Genomic DNA, 20221 nt, shown 5'->3' with positions numbered 1-20221 from the left:
TGTCTGGTCGCTCGACGACCTAGGCAATTCACCCAGTGCGGAGACTGATTAAGCAGTATAGAGAGAGGAAGAGAGATCTGCACATGGTGTTTATTGACTTGGAAAAGACTTATGACAAAGTCCCTAGGGAGGTTCTTTGGAGATGTTTGGAGGCGAGGGGGGTCCCAGTGGCGTACATTCGTTCGATTAGGGACATGTACGAGGGGGCGAAGACTTGGGTAAGGACTGTGGGAGGGGATTTTGACCATTTTTCGATCTTGATAGGGTTGCGCCAGGGATCAACTCTTAGTTCATTTTTATTCGCCTTGGTGATGGATGTGTTGACACAGAGTATTCAAGGTAAGGTGCCTTAGTGTATGCTTTTTGCGGATGATGTAGTTTTGATTGATGAGTCACGTGGAGGTGTTAATGATAAGTTGGAGGTTTGGAGACAAACCCAGGAAGCTAAAGGATTCAGGTTGAGTAGGACTAAGACAGAGTACTTGGAGTGCAAGTTTAGTGACTCAAGGCAAGAAGACGACGTGGTAGTAAAGTTGGAGTCTCAGGTGGTTTGTAAAAGGGATAGTTTTAAGTACCTTAGGTCTATGATTCAGGGGATGGAGAGATTGATAAAGATGTCTCTCACCGTATTGAGGCAGGTTGGTTAAATGGAGGTTCGCCTTGGGAATTTTATGCGATAAGAAGGTGTCACCCAAGCTTAAAGGCAAATTCTACAGAGTTGCAGTCCGACCGGCCATGTTGTATGAAGCGGAGATTTAGCCTGTTAAGAATTCTCATGTCCAGAAGTTGAAGGTGGCGGAAATGAGGATGTTGCATTGGATGTGTGGATTCACGAGGGTTGACAGGGTTAGGAATGAGATTATTCGGAGAAGGTGGGGGTGGCATCGGTGGAGGGTAAGATACAGGAAGTGAGGTTGAGATGGTTTGGTTATGTGATGAGAAGGGGCACGGATGCCCCAGTTCGTAGGTGTGAGAGTTTGGCCTTGGATGGTTTCAAACGGGGTAGGGGTAGACCGAAGAAATACTGGAGAGAAGTGATTAGACGTGACATGGAGCAGTTACGGCTCATTGAGGACATGACCCTTGATAGGAAGGTTGGAGGAAGAATATTAGGATAGAGGGCTAAGGTGTGTGGTCAAGTCATAGGCTATAGTTAGGAGAGTTTGGTGTAGCTTGGTTGGTAATGCTAGGGTTGGGGGGAGGGGGGTGTCCTTTGTTGGTTAATGTACTTTATTTTTGTGGTTGTTATATCTCTGTTATTTTTATCATGTTGGATGCTTGCGACGTTTGTCTACGGTCCTTTGTCTTGAGCCGGGGTCTATCGGAAACAACCTCTCTACTTCTTCGAATGTAGTGGTATGAACTGCGTACATTTTACCCTCCCCAGACTCACTATGTGGGAATATACTGGGTTTGTTGTTGTTGTTGTTGTTGGTTGCTGCTGTAAGGGGTTTTTAATTAGTATTTTTAAGAACTTTACACTTTTCGTTTCCCCTCCAGACCCTACTTTTTGGGATTGCACCGGGTATGTTGTTTTTAAGAGCTCTATAATTGTTTAGGATTTTATTTGTATGCTAATGTTTTATATTATTCATGATTGAACTGTTAGAATGAGTAGCGTGCAATTGGAGTTCAATAGAGCCGAGGATGGGTTCACTAAGCTGTTCATCGACCAGATCCACACATCATGCTCTTCAGGAGGCCACTCAACTATCAGCAGCAACAAGAGAACCAGGCTCAACAAGCCATGCTTGCCAAGTGAAGATACACACCACTTGTTTCTTTTCAACGTATCTAATATAAATGTCTGCTTCTGATATGCTAAGTGCTATAAAGCTTTGCTCTTTATTAGTTATGTCCTTGAAGCTCTTGTTCCAATTGAGTAGTTTTATGTTGCTGTTACTTGGATGTCCTATTGTCTGGGCCAGCATTTCTGTTTTTTTTTTGCAGTTGTTGTATTGGCATATTTTGGTAATCTAACTATGTTGATGGGCTTAGCTCAAGAAAAAAGATGTTTTTTTTTACCTGATTCTGATACCCTGTATATGATAAAGTAGTATAAAGATCACTACCACTTGTTGGTGTCTTGTGCTTAGTCCTATTTTCTATGCAAAAGAATATTCTGGTGTTTTAATTGATATATCTATACTATATGTTCTTTTTTTCGTGGGATTCTCATGTCAATAAATAGTTGGAGGTGAAGAGATGTAGGGAAACTATAGTTGCTTTCTTTTGTTGTCCTCACAGGAACCTGGCAGGGATCAGAAAGTTCATTATGCCGGGAGCAGAATGCTCAGATCTTACAGTTTTGTGTTTTAAGATCAATCTGTGCCTTGAGTAAGTTCACGTTGAAGGGATACATGTAGTGAGATTTGGTATAGAAGATTTTTGAGATGTTCGGGAAAAAAGTTGTTTGGTTCAACCTTTTGTTCGGTCAACTTCATAAGGAAAACATGAAATTCTTGTATATAAGCTACCATGCTTCCACATGAATAGGTACTAGAAGTGATTAAATCTCATTTCTGATAGACCTGAGTACTGCTTTGGCTAAACACCCTGAGACTATATTGCAATATTTTGTATTACTTCCCATAAGCTGACTGACACTCTCATTACTATACTGTGAAAATACAAACTGATGTGAAAAGTTACTTGAGCTCATACATGGTGCAGTTTCCTCAGAGTTTGTTACCAACATCAAGCCCCTTTTACCCTTTCCTTTTCCCTCCCTGTGTTGATTTTGCCAACTGTATTCAGATAGTTACGTCAATATTCATTGGTATCTGGAGGATATATCTCCATTGACCTTAAATAATCCAGTTGTCTTATATTGAGAAAAACAATATGTATAAATTGTACCCCGGCTTTGGTTTAGTGGTATGCGTACGTGTAATGTGGATTAGATGTAGGTGTTACAAGTTCGAACTTTGTTGTAGATCAAAGCTTGGTGTATACGTGGAGGATAGTTGCGCGAGTTTATGATCCAGAGTTTTGAATTTGTGTGTTAGCTGGCCGTGGGGGTTTTCTTCAGTTAGAAAAAGAAGCACCATTATATTTAGAGTTTATTATGTAGATTAAATTGGAATTTTTTCGTCATACAAGTAATTAACTGATTTAGAACTTTTGCATTTTAAAATTAGAACTAAACTTCTTGTCCATTTTGAAGTTTTGTTACGTAAGTTTAAAATTTGTAATTCTGTATTTTTCAAAGCATTAACACAAATGACATCAATCTGTCAGATTGTTAAATAGTGCATGTGGACTCAAAAACCGTTGTTCTGCGAGTGTTTGCACAAACTTTTGCTTATGCGACAGTTTAGCTTGGTGCTGTTTTCTTCTGGCAGTGGTTGTTTCTTGGGCTCACCTGGCAAGTATTTTATACCCACTAGATCACCAACTTTGCTGATAACCTGGCCATAGAAAGAACTTTTCATTAACTCCATGGCTTTTCTTCCTCATAATATAAGATATGGAGTAGTACATTGGCTAACCAGATAATATTCTAACAAGAATAAGTAATTGAGACACAAACATTTGTCCACGTTGTGATTATTGTACAACAACAACAAACCCAGTGTATTCCCACATAGTGGGGTTTGGGGATAGTAAAATGTACGCAATCCTTACCACTACCTCCGGAGAAATAGAAAGGTTATTTCCAATAAACCCCTGGCTCAAGACAAAGAATAGTAAACAAGGTCATAATAAAACATGAAACAAGATGGAATAACAGAAATAAAACACTGACAAAGTAATACCCTACACTAACAAACCAAAGGCACCCACCACCCTCATACCCTCCTACTAGCAGCTCCAACCTATGGACACAACCCTAAGACTACCAGCCCGACTACCCCAAAGTTTTCCTAACTACTGGCTACGAATCACTCACATGCACTAGCCTTCTAACCTAATTCGTGTCCTCCATATCTTTCTATATAGGGTCATGTCCTCAATAAGCCGTAACTGCTTCATGTCACGTCTAATCACCTCTCTCCAGTATTTCTTTAGCCTACCCCTACCTCGCCTGAAACCATCCAAAACTAGCCTCTCATACCTACGAATTGGGGTATTCATGCTCCTCTTCATCATATGTCCGAACCATCTCATCTTGTCCTCCAACAAAACCACTCTCACCTTCTCTCCGATAGTCTCATTCCTAACCTTATTGTAATACCTCGGAGTCGTAACACCCTTCTAAAATGATCTTTGGGACCCCCGTAGTGATGGTAGGTCATGTGTTCATGTTGTGGGGGGTGTTGAGAGTGTTTAAAGACCTCAAAACTAAGTTGGCGTTGCAAACTAGAGCTTAGGCGATGACTAGGCATCGCCATACCATCGCAAACGTTCACTGAAAATGTTTGCCAAAGGGTTTGTGTCGCAAAGCCTAATGTTTTCCATAGGGTTTGCGCCGCAAAGCCTAATGTTTACAATGGAGTTTGTTCCGCAAAGCCTATGACCAAGTGGTGTAGAAACTCCATTTTTGAGTTATTTCTAGGGCAACCAAGTTATTTGACACTACATAAACATCCATAAACATAACTACATGAGATTAATAGTCCTAAACATGTTTTAACCCTATCAAAATCATTAGCTCATCATCTAATACACAAGAGAAGAAAAATGACTTAGGGTTAGGGTAGTCAAGCTTAAAGGTTCAATCTCTTCACAATTTCTTCGTCATTAAGGTATGTGGGGTTATGATCAAAGATACATCTTTCATCCTTGTGCTCAAAACTTATTTTTTCTTAAGATTCATGATTTACAAATTAGGGTTCATACTCAAAGTACTTCATTTGAGTATATGAATTAGAAGTGATTTACGTATTGAAGTGCATGTTTATCTCATCTATTTTTGCTCTGACTTGAAGGTTTATATCATGAATTGCACCTCTTTATTGTGAATTGATATTGTTGAATGATTTCAAGATAATTGTTGAGAATGAAGTTTTATTGTGAAATTTTGAAAATTTAAGTACATATGCTTTAAACCCAAGTATGAGTTTTGAGATTTCAAGAAGACTATGATCTTAAGCCTCTTTTATAAGTTGTTTACCAAGATTTAATAAATAAATTGATCTTTTAGTCCTAAGCTAAGATAAGAAATCCATATTGTTCATATAGTTTATGATTTAAAGAAAGAGAAGCACAATTGGTTTTCATTATAAACCCTTGTGCTATTTTAAGGTGGATTTCCTAAAAGTCTGAGCATATAAGTATGAGAGTAGTATTTAGCACCGAGTTGAGTATGATTCCAAGTTCTCATGCCCCAAAACTATGAGCCACCATAGGTTTAAGTTCTCATAGTGGGTTAAGTTAGTGATCACTTAAGATAAGGTTCTATTCCGATGGCAAGGGTAGAACAACTCTCCCCAACATGGGTAAGATGTTGGACTCCATGACAGCTTACACTATTTATTCGATTAGAAGAAATTCCCTAATACAGAATAAAAGAAAATCTTTTAGAACTAAGTGTTGTAGCTCACAAAGTTTATCATTATACTTTACTATTTATGTTTATGATTTTACAACTTTGTTTTATTCAAGCCCAATGTGAGTCATTTACATTTATCCTGTATTATTTGAAAGTTTATGAGTACATTGAGTTATTGTTTTACTTATGCATTCACCCTCACATACTCAGTACATTTCAAAAGTACTAATCTATATAAATGTCTATGGGCTACATTGTCTCATAATGTAGGTACCAGTTGCAGCCCACACATCATAATCAAATAGTGTGCAGCTTCCAGTTACTAGGTGATGAGTCCTTTTTATTTGAGGGTTTGAGTCAATCACAGTTCTAATAGCATCTTATTTTCTTTATCCGGCCGTATTAATTCGGGATAGTTGGGGGTCATGTCTTGGCTACCTATAGTCAATATTAGTAGAGGCTTCATAGACAGTTAGTATAGTTGATGTATTAAATTTCAATTTTGTTTTGTATAATCAGAGTTGTAATTATTTTATACAGTTTTGTATTCAACCTACTTAGTAAAGTCATATCTTTCACTTATTTCTTTTAGATTAATGTATTTTATTTAGTTGCTCATGAGTTATGCCAGTATAAGGGTTAGCTTGGGATCACTTGTGGTCCTAAGCATTATGTGACATCTAATGGGTAGTCTCGGTGTATTACGAACTTGGTATCAGAGCCTAGAGTTTAAATGTCCTAGGGTGTCTATGAAGTCGTGTCTAGTAGGGTCTTACGAAACAATACAGAGATGTCTGTATTTTTCTTTGAGAGGCTACAGGGCATTTACGAAATGTTTTCCTTATCCATGCTCTAGATCGTTCTATAAAGTTGTTCTTTTAGAAAATTCTGTCTGTTCGGGTGTAACTCCATAACTCTCCATCTATAACCTTCCGAGATAACATGAGTACTAGATTCCAATTCCTCCCAAGATGATGTTCTCAGATTTACTATCAGTAACTTCAGAAGTCACACAAGGGGCTTAAAAGGAGCTCACTAGTCTGTTCTAAGTTCCTCAAGTTAGAAGTTATTTCCTTATCCTTATGGGCTGTTCAGTTAAGACAAAGTAAGATATATATTCAGATTTCTTGTTAACCCTTCAATACAGATAGTGCTCATGAGAGGAGATAGTATGAACCCAAATTGTTAAATAGAATTTGCATTCAAGAGATGTTATGACATTGAGTGTTATGATTCATAAGTGGTAGAACCATCTTATAGTTGGAAGTATGGGTTTAGAAGTGTAGTGACAAGAAAGGTGGTAATGACGATTGATCGAATATGTATTGATGAACTTTTGCATACAATCGAGTTAGTAGTGAGGTGATATATACTCGCGTGTTAGCTTAGTGGAAGGTAGAGAAGGGGTTGTTAGTTAAGGTGAATTGTTGTTCACTTGAAATAGAAAATAAGTTATTAATGGTAGTTATTGTGTTAGAAAGGTATAGGTTATTGATAAAAGTATTTGGTGGTTGAGTATTGTGAATTTAGGCTTCTCTTGAGGTTGCAATGAGTTCAGTTGAAGCTTATAGAGCTATGAAAGGAATTTAGGTGTATAGATGGGTGAATGGTAGTGATGTGTAGAGAGAGAATGTGCTAATAATAAGATAGGCCATATGATCATGATCAATTATCGTTATTATGAGATTCTAATGGACTAGTGTTTCTTGATGCTTTATTTTATAGCTTCCAAGTAAGAATAGTATGTGCGGTTGGGTTGTAAATCATATTTAGCACTAGACGCTAAGTTTGAACAGTGGATGATCATCAAGGTGGAAATAATGATTGCTTCGTTAGTGATACTAGTTATATAGAAGTGATTTAGTAGGCTTGAACAATATATGCAAGAGTTTGTGTTCATTTATTTACAATTGAGTATGATGTTGTAAGTATGATGTAGAGGTGTGACCAAGGTGATATGGGGTTGCATTATTTTCTAAGGTTACTATATGTTGTGTTTGGTTAGTAGTACCCTTGAGTTACTAAGTGGAAGGAGGCTATTTATATAGTATATGGTGTTCTTAATAGCTAAGTTAAGGATTTATGGATAGGTGATATTGAGTCTTTTGGTATGATTGTGATTCTCGTGTTTTAGGGAAGAATACAAGTTTAGAGATGTGATAATGGTAGGCCATAATGGAAAAGAGGCAGATAATATGTTTAGTAAGCATGTTGTCAAGAAGGGTATAAGTATGTGATGAGTGCTGAAGCTAAGGAAAGTTAAGGATAGTATATATTAAGGGAGTGTTCAAGGATTAAGTTAGTATAGTTCATTAGAAGTTTGGGAATATTCATGTTGTGTTAGAATCTAAGTCTGAATTTGGGATGATTGAGCTAACAGAAAGAAGAGTTGAAGGTCTAGATGGTATGAACTCAGGGTGCGGTGATGCTCATGAAGATTCTAAGTTAGTAAGTGTTCAAGTTATTATATGATGACCATTTGGGCTATAGAAATTTAAGAGTTCTATCTTAGAAGGAAGTATTAGCTGTGGATTTTACACTTTCAAGTGTAATCTTTCAGGGTGAATTTATTATTTGTGTGTATTATTATATCTTTGACCCTAAAGTAATGTAGTTACAATTCAGTTTTGAATTTATTAAGGGTTCATAGACTTAGAATGATGGAAAAAAGATAAGGGGGAGATGATAGAATAAGAAACCAAGTCAGGCTTTTAGATTCTAGTAGTGATGTCAGTGTGTTGTAGAACATTAGTAAGAGAGGAAGATGCTCGACCTATTCTTATCTCAGTGCAAATTGTTTTACTTCAGTCATCATGATATCTACTTATGTTTTACATGTCAGCTCCATGATCATAGCTTATGTTCATGCACTTTTCATAGAATCATGTATGCTTCCAGTCCCTGTAGGAGTTTCAGTTCACTCAGCAGTACGAATCATAATTCACGAATTTATGAACTCCGAACTTAGGTCATGCAGTTCATGGCTCATGTACTTATGCTTCATAGTATGCTCAATTCCTAGAACTCACGGCCTCAGTTAAGTGTTCAAGTTATGCATGATATTCTTTCATATTCTAGGTCCTCATGTTCTAATCTTTCAGCGACCTCTCCTTGTGAATTGATAGTGGTGATGAGTAATTGTTTAGAGAGGAGAGATTAAATATCTCATGTTGGAAAAATATTATTGCATGCTTGTTGTATCTTAGGTTATAAGTGTGAAGAATGATTAAGGCAGAGCTTTTTTATGTACGTCATAGGTAGTTGAAATTTCGTGTGTGTTTTCTTAGGGATGGTGCATGGAAGTCGTTATTGATAGAGGTTCAGAGAATATGAGACAAATGCTTTTATGAGTGTTTTCTTATAAGTTCGTATGTGGATATAATGATAGACTTGAATGTCATCTTGGTATGTAAGTGGATGGGTGCATTGTGTGCTAGTGAATTCCTAGTAAGAGGATTGAATTTAGTTATTGAAGGGGTAAGAAGAGTTATTCTTGTGATATGAAGTTGTGAAAATGCATGGGGTATTGAATTCATGGTTCAGACTAGTGTTATGGTGTTATGTGTAGTACTTTGTAGATTCGACTAGGCTTGAACATAGTAAGAGAATTCAGTTCAGCTTAGACTTCAGTAGATAGGGTTATCAGTGCCCATGTGAAGATTATAAGTGGCCTCAAGTGAAGTGCAATATTGATGGGGAACGTATAGTTGAGGGAGTATTTGAGGAGTATGTCTAAGCATAAAAATGGTAGTAGTATTGCCTAAGGCCTAGTAATTCTACCCCAACTTTCGTTTCGTAGGCCTATGTTCCATGTTACAGAGTTATAGCTATATTCAGATTCCTTGCTCAAATATCTTATTCAGATCATGCCCAAGAATTCTTTCCTTCCTTATGTTATTAGAACTTCTTGCAAACAGTGTTGAAGAAATTCTCCCGTTGAGTATAAGATTTCAGTATAATTCAGTCTGTATAGCCAACAATTCAGTTTAGTAATCAGACAAATAAGCTTCTATTATTTTCTATCTTTCCATCTAGTCTTACTATCCAAAGTTTCATGAATATGGCTATTCCATGAGGTAATTGTTCACATCCATGTAAATTATGAATTCAACTCAGTTTGTGCATCTTGCATCATGTTTCAGATTCAACTATTTAGTCATGACTCAGTTCATAAGTGTTCAGAGCATAACCTCAGTTTTTCAAGTATTCCAGCTCAGACAGTGTAATACCCCATGTACAATCTTAGTCTTGTTGTCTCATGATTCATGCTTGCATAAGTCTTTATTTCACAGTTCTAGATGTCTGATTGTATCATGAACACCTCAAGATAGTTCTAAACTCTCAACATGAATTAGTTCTTTATAGTAAGTAAAGTCAAGTCAGCTCAAAAATCAGTTTCATGATGAAAGTTTTAATGTTTTAGCTCAGTTATATCCTTTATTAGTAGACATATCCTGTATACATTATTCCATGTTTCTAAAACTTCAACGAGTTTCTATCCATCATTCAAGGACAAATGATTTCAAGGGGGAGATAATGTAACACCCCATAGTCTTAACACCCTTTCGATGTTTCTAAAATAATCTTTTGGACCCCCGTAGTGATGGTAGATCATGTGTTGGTGTTGTGTGTGTGTGGGGGGGGGGCGGTGTTGGTAGTGTTTAAGGACCTTAACACTAAATTGGCATCGCAAACTAAAGCTTAGGCGATGACTAGGCATTGCCATACCATCGCAAACATTCACTGGAAAATATTTGCCATAGGGTTTGCGTCGCAAAGCGTAATGTTTGCCATAGGGTTTGCATCGCAAAACCTAATATTTTTCATAGGGTTTGCACCACAAAGCCTAATGTTTGCCATGGAGTTTGCACCGCAAAGCCTAATGTTTGCCATGGAGTTTGCGCCGCAAAGCCTATGGCCAAGTGGTGTAGAAACTTCATTTTTGAGTTATTTCGAGGGAAACCAAGTCATTTGACACTACATAACTATCCCTAAACATAACTATATGATATTAATAGTCTATAAACACATTTTAACCCTATCAAAATCATTAGTTCATCATCTAATACACAAGAGGAGAAAAACAACTTAGGGTTTGGGTAATTAAGCTTAAAGGTTCAATCTTTTCACAATTTCTTCATTATTAAGGTATGTGGGGTTATGAACAAGGATACCTCTTTCATCCTTGTGCCCAAAACTTGTTTTTTCTTAAGATTCATGATTCGCAAATTAGGGTTCATACCCAAACTACTTCGTTTGAGTTTATGAATTTACAAGTGATTTACATATTGAAGTACATGTTTATCTCATTTATTTATACTTTGACCTGAAGGTTTATATCATGAATTGCACCTTTTTATTATGAATTGATATTGTTGAATGATTTCAAGATGATTGTTGAGAATGAAGCTTTATTGTGAAATTCTGAAAATTTAAGTACATATGCTTTAAACCCTAGTATGCTTTAAACCCTAGTATGAGTTTTGAGATTTCAAGAAGACTGTGATCTTAAGCCTCTTTTATAAGCTGTTTACCAAGATTTAAGAAAGAAATTGATCTTTTGATCCTAAGCTAAGATAAGGAATCCACATTGTTCATATAGTTTATGATTTAAAGAAAAAAAAACACAATTGGTTTTCATTATAAACCTTTGTGTTATTTTAAGGTGGATTTCCTAAAAGTCTGAGCATATAAGTATATGAGTAGTATTTAGCACCGAGTTGGGTATGATTCCAAGGTCTCATGGCCCAGAACTACGAGCCACCATAGTTTTAAGTGCCCATAGTGGGCTGAGTCAGTGATCACTTAAGATAAGGTTCTATTCTGATGGTAAGGGTAAAACAGCTTTTCCCAACGTGGGTAAGACGTTGGACTCCATGACAGCTCACATGGTTTATGTCGGTTAGAAGAAACTCCCTATTACAGAATAAAAGAAAAGCTTTTAGAACTAAGTGTTGTGGCTCACAAAGTTTATCATTATGCCTTACTACTCATGTTTATGATTTTACAGCTTTGTTTTATTCAAGCCCAAGGTGAGTCATTTACACTTAGCTGCATTATTTGAAAGTTTATGAGTACATTGAGTTATTGTTTTACTTATGCATTCACCCCCACATGCTCAGTATATTCCAAAAGTACTGATCCACATATACGTTTATGTACTACATTGTCTCATAATGTAAGTACCAATTGCAGCCCACACATCATAATCTGACACTGTGCAGCTTCCAGACACCAGGTAATGAGTCATTTTTATTTGAGGACTTGAGTCAATCATAGTTCTAGTAGCATCTTATTTTCTTTATTCAATCGTATTGATTCAGGATAGCTGGGGGTCATGTCCCGGCTACCTATAGTCAATATTAGTAGAGGCTTCATAGACAGTTAGTATAGTTGATGTATTAAATTTCAGTTTTGTTTTGTATAACCAGAGTTGTAATTGTTTTATTAAGTTTTGTATTGAACCTACTTAATAAAGTCATATCTTTCACTTATTTCTTTCAAATTAATATATTTTATTTAGTTGCTCACGAGTTATGCCAATATAAGGGTTAGCTTGGGATCACTTGTGGTCCTAAGCATCATGTGACATCTAGGGGGTTGTCTCGAGGCGTTACACCTATCTCCTCAAGTAAGGCCGCACATCCAACGTAACATCGACCTTCAATTTTTGAATGTGAGAGTTCTTGACTGGACAGTACTTCGCTCTATACAACATGGCCGAATGAACTACTACTCTGTAGAATTTGCCTTTAAGCTTAGGCGACACCTTCTTATCACACAACACAGAGGCGAGCCTCCACTTTATCCATGCTGCCCCAATATGGTGAGAGACATCCTCATCATTCTCTCTATTTCCCTGAATCATAGACCCGATATACTTAAAGCTATTCCTCTTACAAACAACCTAGGAATCCAACCTCACTACCATCTCATCCTCCTAGATCAAGACATTAAACTTGCTTTCCATATACTCTGTCTTAGTACTACTCAACCTGAACCCTTTAGACTCAAGGGGTTGTCTTTAAACCTTTAATTTATCATTCATACCCCCCACGTTTCATCAATCAAAGCTACATCATCTGCAAAAAGCATATACCAAGGCACCTCTCCTTGAATACGCCGTGTCAACGTATCCATCACTAACATAAACAAAAACGGGCTAAGAGTTGATCCCTGATGCAACTCTGTCAAGATAGGAAAATGCTCTTCATCTCCTCGCGCCATCCTCACCTGAGTCTTTGCTCCATCATACATGTCTTTAATCGATCTGATGTACGCTAATGGGACCCCACTCACCTCCAAGCATCTCCAAAAAATCTTAGGGACTTTGTCTTATGCCTTCTCCAGGTTGATGAACACCATGTGTAAGTCCCTCTTCCTTTCCTTATACTGCTCCACCATTCTTTACACCAGGTGAATTGCCTCTACCGTCGAGCGAATGGACATAAATTCAAACTGATTCTCCAAAATAGACACTATCCGCCTCAACCCCCGCTTGACTACCTTCTCCGAAATCTTCATAGTGTGACTCAACAACTTAATACCCCTATATTTGTTTACACTCTGAATGTCACCCTTGTTCTTATATAAAGGAATCATAGTACTCCATCTTCAAGCCTCGGGAATTTTTGTAGTCTTGAAAATACCGTTAAATAATTCAGTCAACCACCTTAACCAGACCCGCTAGTAAACTTTCAAAATCCACTAGAATCTCTTCAGGCCCCGTTTTCCTACCCCTCCATATTCTGTGAATAGCCTTTATGACCTCCTCTACCTTAAAATGTCTACAATAACTGAAATCACGACACTCCTCTGAGTGCTCCAACTCCTTAATGCAATGTCTCTTTCCCCCTCATCATTCAAGATTCTATGAAAATACGACTGCCATCTTCTCTTAATGCGAACTTCCTCCACCAGTACTCTACCATCCCCCCTTAATGCACTTCACTTGATCGAGGTTACGACCCTTCCAGTCCCTAGACTTAGCAAGCCTATAAGCCTCTTTTCCCCGTCTCTCTCCTTTAACCCCGCATACAAGCTCTCAAACCCTGTAGTCTTAACAGCTATAACTGCTAACTTAGCTTATTTCCTAGCTAACTTGTATTTCTCCCTATTTACTTGCTTCTCCTCTTCATCCTTACTCACAACCAACTTAGCATATGCCCCCTTCTTAGTCTCCACTTTCTTCTTAACTTATTCATTTCACCACTAGTCCCCCCGATGCTGTCTAGCCCGGTCTCTCGAGATACCTAACATCTCTCTAGTAGTCTCCTTAATACAACTTTCAGCCCTATCCCACAACTATCCATGCCTCTACACTCCCACACCTCCATTCCCACAACTTTTTCTCCTATCTCCAGCGATTCACCAGCATTAAGCCACCCCACTTAATTCTAGATCGACCCTTCCTGCCCCTCCTCTTCTTGTCCAACTAAGTCCATCACTAGAAGCTTGTGCTGGGTCGAAAGATTCTTACTCGGAATGAACTTACAATCCTTTCATAGCGCCCTATCCCTCTTCCCAAGTAGCAAAAAGTCAATTTAAGTGTTGGCTATCGCGCTTCGGAAGGTAATGAGTTGATCCTCCTCCTTCGAAAAGCTCGAATTCTCTGCCACCATCCCAAAGGCCCTTGCAAAATCCAACAGAGCAACTCCCTTTTCATTCCTTTCCCCAAAACCAAAACCTCCATACACATCGTCATAGCCTTCCGAGAATACCCTGATGTACCCATTAAAATCCCCTGCTACAACAATCTTCTCAAAGCTAGGCATACTTCTCACTACCTTATCCAAAGCCTCCCAAAACCTTTTTTTCTCCTCCCCGTCCAAGCCCACATGCGGCACATAAACACTACACATGTTCTGAGTAAACCCCCAATGACTAACTTAATTGTCATCAACCTATTGCTGACCCTCTTAAGCTCCACTACTTGCTCTCTAAGCTCTTCATCTACTAGGATGCCACTCTATTCCTATGCCTTTTTCTTCCTGAGTACCACAACTTGTACCCATCCATATCCTTAACCTTAAACCCTACCCACTTGGTCTCCTGGACACATGCAATATTGATCCTCCTCTTTCTAAGAATTTTCATAAGCTCTATGGACTTACCCTACAGGGTCCCTATATTCCAAGACTCTACCCTCAACCTATCATCTCTTGCAACACGTCTACCTCTTCCACCCCTCACCTCATACCCCAAACTTGTCCTAACACCAGACCTTTCCCCCATTTCCAACCCAACCCTTCCCTCTTACCCCACCCCCAAAACATCCCCCAGCCCCAACCCCCTTGGACATGACTCTATCCTACCAAAGTATTTCACTAATATTTTTTTTTGTGAAGATGGAGGACTTCAATATATGATCATCTTGCAATTATTTGCAAAGTAGTTGCTTAACACCCCCCACCTACCCCAAGGATGAATTTCGGAAAGATTTCGGAGCTAAAAGAGACAATTTTTCAAGCTTAGGAGTCAAAACGGACAATCTTTTTTTTTTAGTAACAAAACGGACAGTTTGTCCAAAAATGGGCAAACTACAACTAACACTATTAATATCGTCCGACAAACGTTTGGCGGAGGAAAAAGAATATTAATATGGCTTGCCCAAAAATGAACAAACCATGTTTTCATAAATTTTTTTTTAATAGTTTGCCCATTTGGACAAACTACTTTTATTTAGGCAAACTATGATTCTTCCACTGATAGATTCAATTGATAATTAAAATTTTTATTCTTATCACTGGTAGATATCTCATATAAATTATGGGTAATGGTCATATAATTTTCGAGGAGACTCGAATTTGAAATGATGTCTCTTTACTAGTCTTTCTTCATAGTTCTGAGATTTTCACAACCAAATGTGTTTAGCGACACTTGATATATATGACAAAACTCAAAGCACTATTCAGGATGAAGAATTATCTGATAATGAATTTGATATTCGAAATAGCACATGTTTTACTAGTTCCAATGTTGGTTGGCCAAACAATTCTATTCAACAACAAATAGTAATAGGGTTTGATAGCCAAAATGACAGTTTGCCTTCACTAAATCAAGATTAATGAAGAAAAGGAAAAAAAAAAAAAAACTAGTGGAAGTTTTATGCATTATGTTGATTTGTTATTTGATTTGAATTTTTTTTTACCGTTGATTAGTTATCATATAGTCTTTCAATAAGATTAATGTTTATGCAGTATGTTTTTATAATTTTAGTAGTTCAAACCTATAATGTCATATGTTTTTCAATTTTAATTCGAATAAAATTGATTCCGCTGTAGTAATTGTGGTTCATTTTACTTCATCTAAGTAATTATTTGCTATTATTTTTTATTACAACTTTTAATTTTTGTACATTATATTTTATTATCTATATTTTTTAAAATCATAATTTAAAATTAGAGATGTTGATGTTTAACATTTCAAAAAAATTCAATTACATAAAAAAAATTTAGAATTCAATTTATCTATTATATAAATATTTTCTTAGAATATAATTTATCTATTATTATCTTTAATACTACCCCTGTTTAAAAAAGAATGACCTAATTTAATTTGACAAGGAGTTTAAGAAAATAAAGAAGATTTTTGAATCTTGTGGTCCTAAATTAAATTTATTTCAAGTGTACCAAAATATACTTTAATTTTATGATCATAAATATTCCATATAAATTTTAAAATTGAAGTATTACCAAAAAAAGCAAAGAGGACATATTGAACCGATTAAAAAAGAAAGTAGGTCATTATTTTTTAAATGGAGGAAGTATAATATTTTTTGGATAAGAAGTCTAACGGTGTCGCTCATTATTTTTATCCTTATAAGAAATTTAAACGAACAACTATATGCGAGAAAAGAAAGTGTTCCATAAATAATGAATGTTGCTCGTGAATAATGAGATAAAATGAAACACAATAACACATATTTATTAGTGAAAAAACTTTATCATTTCTAAAAAATTAAAGTGACAAAATGTTTACATAAATAAGAATGTTTTCAGGATATTAATAGTTTGATGTTTAATCAATTATCAGTCGAACATCTCAGTAAAAAAATTATAGTTTGCCTAAATAAAAGTAGTTTGCTCATAAATGTGTAAACTATTAAAAAGGGATTTATGAAAATGTGGTTTGCCCATTTTGGGACAAATTCTATTAATATTTTTTTTTTCTTCACCAAACGTTTATCAGATGTTAATGGTGTTAGTTGTAGTTTGGCCATTTTTGACCAAATTGTCCATTTTGTTACATAAAAAAAAAAAAGACTATTTGTTTTGACTCCTAGACTTGAAAAACTGTTCTTTTAGCTACGGATTCCTTTAGAAAAGGTTATACGAGTGAAGTCGGACAAAAAACTACATTGCTTATACCTGATTAATTTATTTATATATAGTGAACACCCTTTGACTTATGTGTGCTTCTTCATATTTTGAACCCTTAATGAAAAACTTGACTCTGCGATGAGTGACAAATATATTAAGTCTAGCAGCTCAGTTCATGGGCATATAAGTGAAATATTATTTCCTTAGCGCTGGCAACAAGATGCTTCTACACAAGCTGACAAGAATGCATGAGTGAAATCTACATCCCTCTGGAAAAGGGGGGAAGTGGCCGAATCATCTTAACTATCAGTGTGCAAAAGTTCCACGAGTGGAGGATCTAAGCTAAGTTTGTGGGTTCAATTGCACCCATTGCTTCCAACAATTAACGTATATACATAACAAGATAGCAATTATTATGAACCCTTAGTCTAAATTTTGAATTTTCCAGTGAACAACCCATATTACTAACATCCTGGGTTCTTTCAGCACCGGAAGAACTCTCAGTTAAGTATGACATTCAATAAGAAGTCAAGTTTCGTTAGTTCTTCTTACTTGGCGTAGACTCGTAGTCTGTGATGCATTGAGTTGAGAGTCAGAGGAAAAAGGGGAAAAAGGAGTAGAAAACCTTCTAACTGAAAACAATTCGAGTGAATGCCAAACTAGATGAATTCAAAGTTCATAACAAGGGTACAGCGCACAAGAGAACAATCATCAATTGAAACGGTAATGAAATGCAAGATCAAGTTCTAACCTCCAATGCTTTGATGAGATCTTCCCTTGAGTGGGCAGCAGAGATACATATGCGTGCTCTGGCCAAAAGTAAAGGGGTAGCTGGAAAAGCAACTACCACAACGGCTACCTAGAGTAACCGACCATGCACTAAGTATTAATAAGACACAGATACAAGTAGGAAGAAAATTATGTCTATTAATCACAAAGAATAAGCTAGATAGATAAGGATAAAGTAGAAATAACAAGAGAAGAAAGTGTACATTCTGTTTAAGGCACTCTCGAGAAAAGGCAGGTAATTTTGCAATATTATAGAGCATTATAGGCATCACAGGTGAATCGTAGTCTCCTAGAACATCAAAACCCATCTTCTGCAGTTCAGAGCGGAAGAAGTTGCTATTTTCACGCAGGCGTGCTATTTTCTGTGCCCCTATAATAATGAAATTTCTCTAAAGATTAGTCAGAATCATGAAGGCATAATCATAAAGATACTGTAAAGTACACATATACTTTCGAAAGAACTTTTGACCTCTATTTGAACCATCTTCACCAAGCAAAACCTTAATAGCAGAAATGATTTGTTGGGCAGCTGGAGGTGATATGGATATTGCATATAGATGTGCTGGGCAAGTGTACTTCAAATATTCAATAAGTTCCTGAAATTGTTGTGTTGATATAGAATCATCTATTACAAATAACACCATCAAATCTACCAAAAGAAAATCTTTTTGAGCACCCTGGATTCAAAAATGGAAGGTAAAATTGAAACAACAATTATTATTTTTCCTCCATTTAATGGTTTGCTGTCAGTTACTCAGTTTGGAACATGATATCGTTCTCAGTCCATTATGATGCTTTACCAGAATGTATCTTTACACGATTTGTGTGAAAATTAAGTTTCATTTCTGAATTGGGTAATCAAAATAAGAATGAAAAGTTGACATAATAAAATAGCATATAGCCAGATAAAATCTGGTGATGCTCTAAGATAGCACAGCTAGGTTAAAACTTCAATTTCATGATGTAATTCAACCAGAAAATCTGAATAAATAGATCGTTATATTTTTCTTGAATCCTTTTAACTATTTCTTGGCAAAGAAGCACCCAACTAATGATAGAGCTAGTTAAGTAGCATTTCCATAACAGTGATAATGGGAACATACCTCAGATCCTGCAATATAACCCCCACAGGATCCGAATGACTTTGTGAAGGTTCCCATCATTACATCCACATCTGCAGTATCTACTCCCAAGAGCTCACAGACCCCTTTTCCTGTTTTACCAACTGCTCCAATGCTGTGAGCCTCATCCAAATAAACATATGCCTACAACAAAAAAGGATCAGCTACACAAAGACGCATGAGGAATACGCCAAACAAGTGCCTAAAGTTATATAATAGAAATATTGTCTGTCCTTATAACAAAGAGCGTTTGTCCCGGAAGTCGAAGATGATTTACCTTGTTAGTTAAGAAGTTGAAGTTGTTCTTATTCTAAGAAAAATCATAAAGTTAGTTATTAAGATGAAAAATAGTTTCATGAACTACCTTGTACTTCTTGCAAATGGCAATTATCTCTGAAAGCTTGCAAAGCTCCCCTTCCATGCTATATATGCCTTCCACCACAACAATTATCTTAGTCCACCGTCTATGAGTTCTAGGTTGTCCCTCAGCAATATTCTCTCGTAAAACTCTCTCTAAGTGCGATGGTGCTAGAGAAAGAAGGGCATAAGACAATATACCTAGTTATCCAAACACATTACTACCAATAAGGAGAAGGGACACATTTTAAAAAACTTACTGTTATGTTGAAAAACACAAATGGTGGCTCCAGATCCTCTAGCTCCATTTACAATCGAGCCATGGTTCAGAGAATCACTAATAATCAAACCTCCCTGCAATGACCAAATTCGAAGCTAAGTAAAAATGATAAGTTAAACCCAATGATACGATAGTAACTCTATGTACCTCTCCTATCAAGACAGGAAGCACGGCCGAGTTTGTTGCATAACCCATGCCAAAAACAATAGCAGCTGGTTTTCCAACAAATTTAGCCACATGCTCTTCTAATTCAGTATGTACTGTTGTTGTTCCTGTTTTAGCAAATAATGACCTATAAGAAAGCACCCTTTTCCGGAACAATGCACAGGAGAAAAATTTACCTACCTCCGTTAACACGGGTACTGCAAGTGCTTGCGGAAAAAGTTTTCAGACATTCAATTATGCGAGGTGAACAATATTCATCAGATGCAGCAAAACCAAGATAATTATATGATCCCAGGTTAAGGCACCTTGAAACATTTTCCGTCCGCCTGCATAATTTGCATTTCTTTTGATTGAGAAAAAAAAAAAGTACAATATCGTTACTCCTAAATACATGTCGTATAAACCATAATTGAGAGAGTCCTTGCACCAATCAGAACATGTGCAGATAGTAAATGAAGAATTGAAATGATTTATCGAAAGTCACTTTAGTATCTTGTTGTTATCATTGGTCACACGCTTCACCACATCAAACCAAGCATCTGGAGCACTACATATAGGTCGTTCGAAACAATCCTGCAATAGTACGATATAAATTAATTGACCAAAACTGGAAACTAGTCACATTTATGCTTAGCGCAAGTATTTTTGTGTTTCTCATGGAAATAAATGTTTGTAGCAAGTGGTTCCATGGACTACCAGCAATATCTACTTCTTGTACCACCCAAATAGAATCTGTTAGGCATGAAAAATCCCT

The 20221-nt window shown here is 36.7% G+C and overlaps 1 protein-coding gene across 3 annotated transcripts in view; it reads right to left on the bottom strand.

Annotated features, from left to right (window-relative positions):
• Positions 1 to 3031: 3031 nt before the first annotated feature.
• Positions 3032 to 20221, bottom strand: part of LOC107848326 (long chain base biosynthesis protein 2a) — an 81969-nt gene continuing 64779 nt past the window's right edge. Inside the window, exons 2-11 of one of the 3 annotated variants that reach the window (XM_047398716.1) lie at positions 19952 to 20040; positions 19648 to 19793; positions 19450 to 19574; positions 19283 to 19376; positions 19030 to 19097; positions 18648 to 18809; positions 18014 to 18140; positions 17748 to 17914; positions 17507 to 17614; positions 3032 to 3410 (exon numbers count right to left, since the gene is read on the bottom strand). In XM_047398716.1, the coding sequence (XP_047254672.1) occupies positions 3264 to 3410; positions 17507 to 17614; positions 17748 to 17914; positions 18014 to 18140; positions 18648 to 18809; positions 19030 to 19097; positions 19283 to 19376; positions 19450 to 19574; positions 19648 to 19793; positions 19952 to 20040 (1233 nt within the window). In that variant the 3' untranslated portion in view covers positions 3032 to 3263. Of the gene's footprint in view, positions 3411 to 17506; positions 17615 to 17747; positions 17915 to 18013; positions 18141 to 18647; positions 18810 to 19029; positions 19194 to 19282; positions 19377 to 19449; positions 19575 to 19647; positions 19794 to 19951; positions 20041 to 20221 lie in introns of all 3 variants that reach the window. The other 2 variants (XM_016693064.2, XM_047398715.1) reach the window with 2 other exon arrangements.

Source organism: Capsicum annuum, chromosome 11 (assembly GCF_002878395.1).
Source record: "Capsicum annuum cultivar UCD-10X-F1 chromosome 11, UCD10Xv1.1, whole genome shotgun sequence".
Classification (NCBI taxonomy): domain Eukaryota; kingdom Viridiplantae; phylum Streptophyta; class Magnoliopsida; order Solanales; family Solanaceae; genus Capsicum; species Capsicum annuum.
The sequence above is the reverse complement of the archived record's forward strand: the minus strand, read 5'-3'. Positions and strand labels throughout refer to the sequence as shown.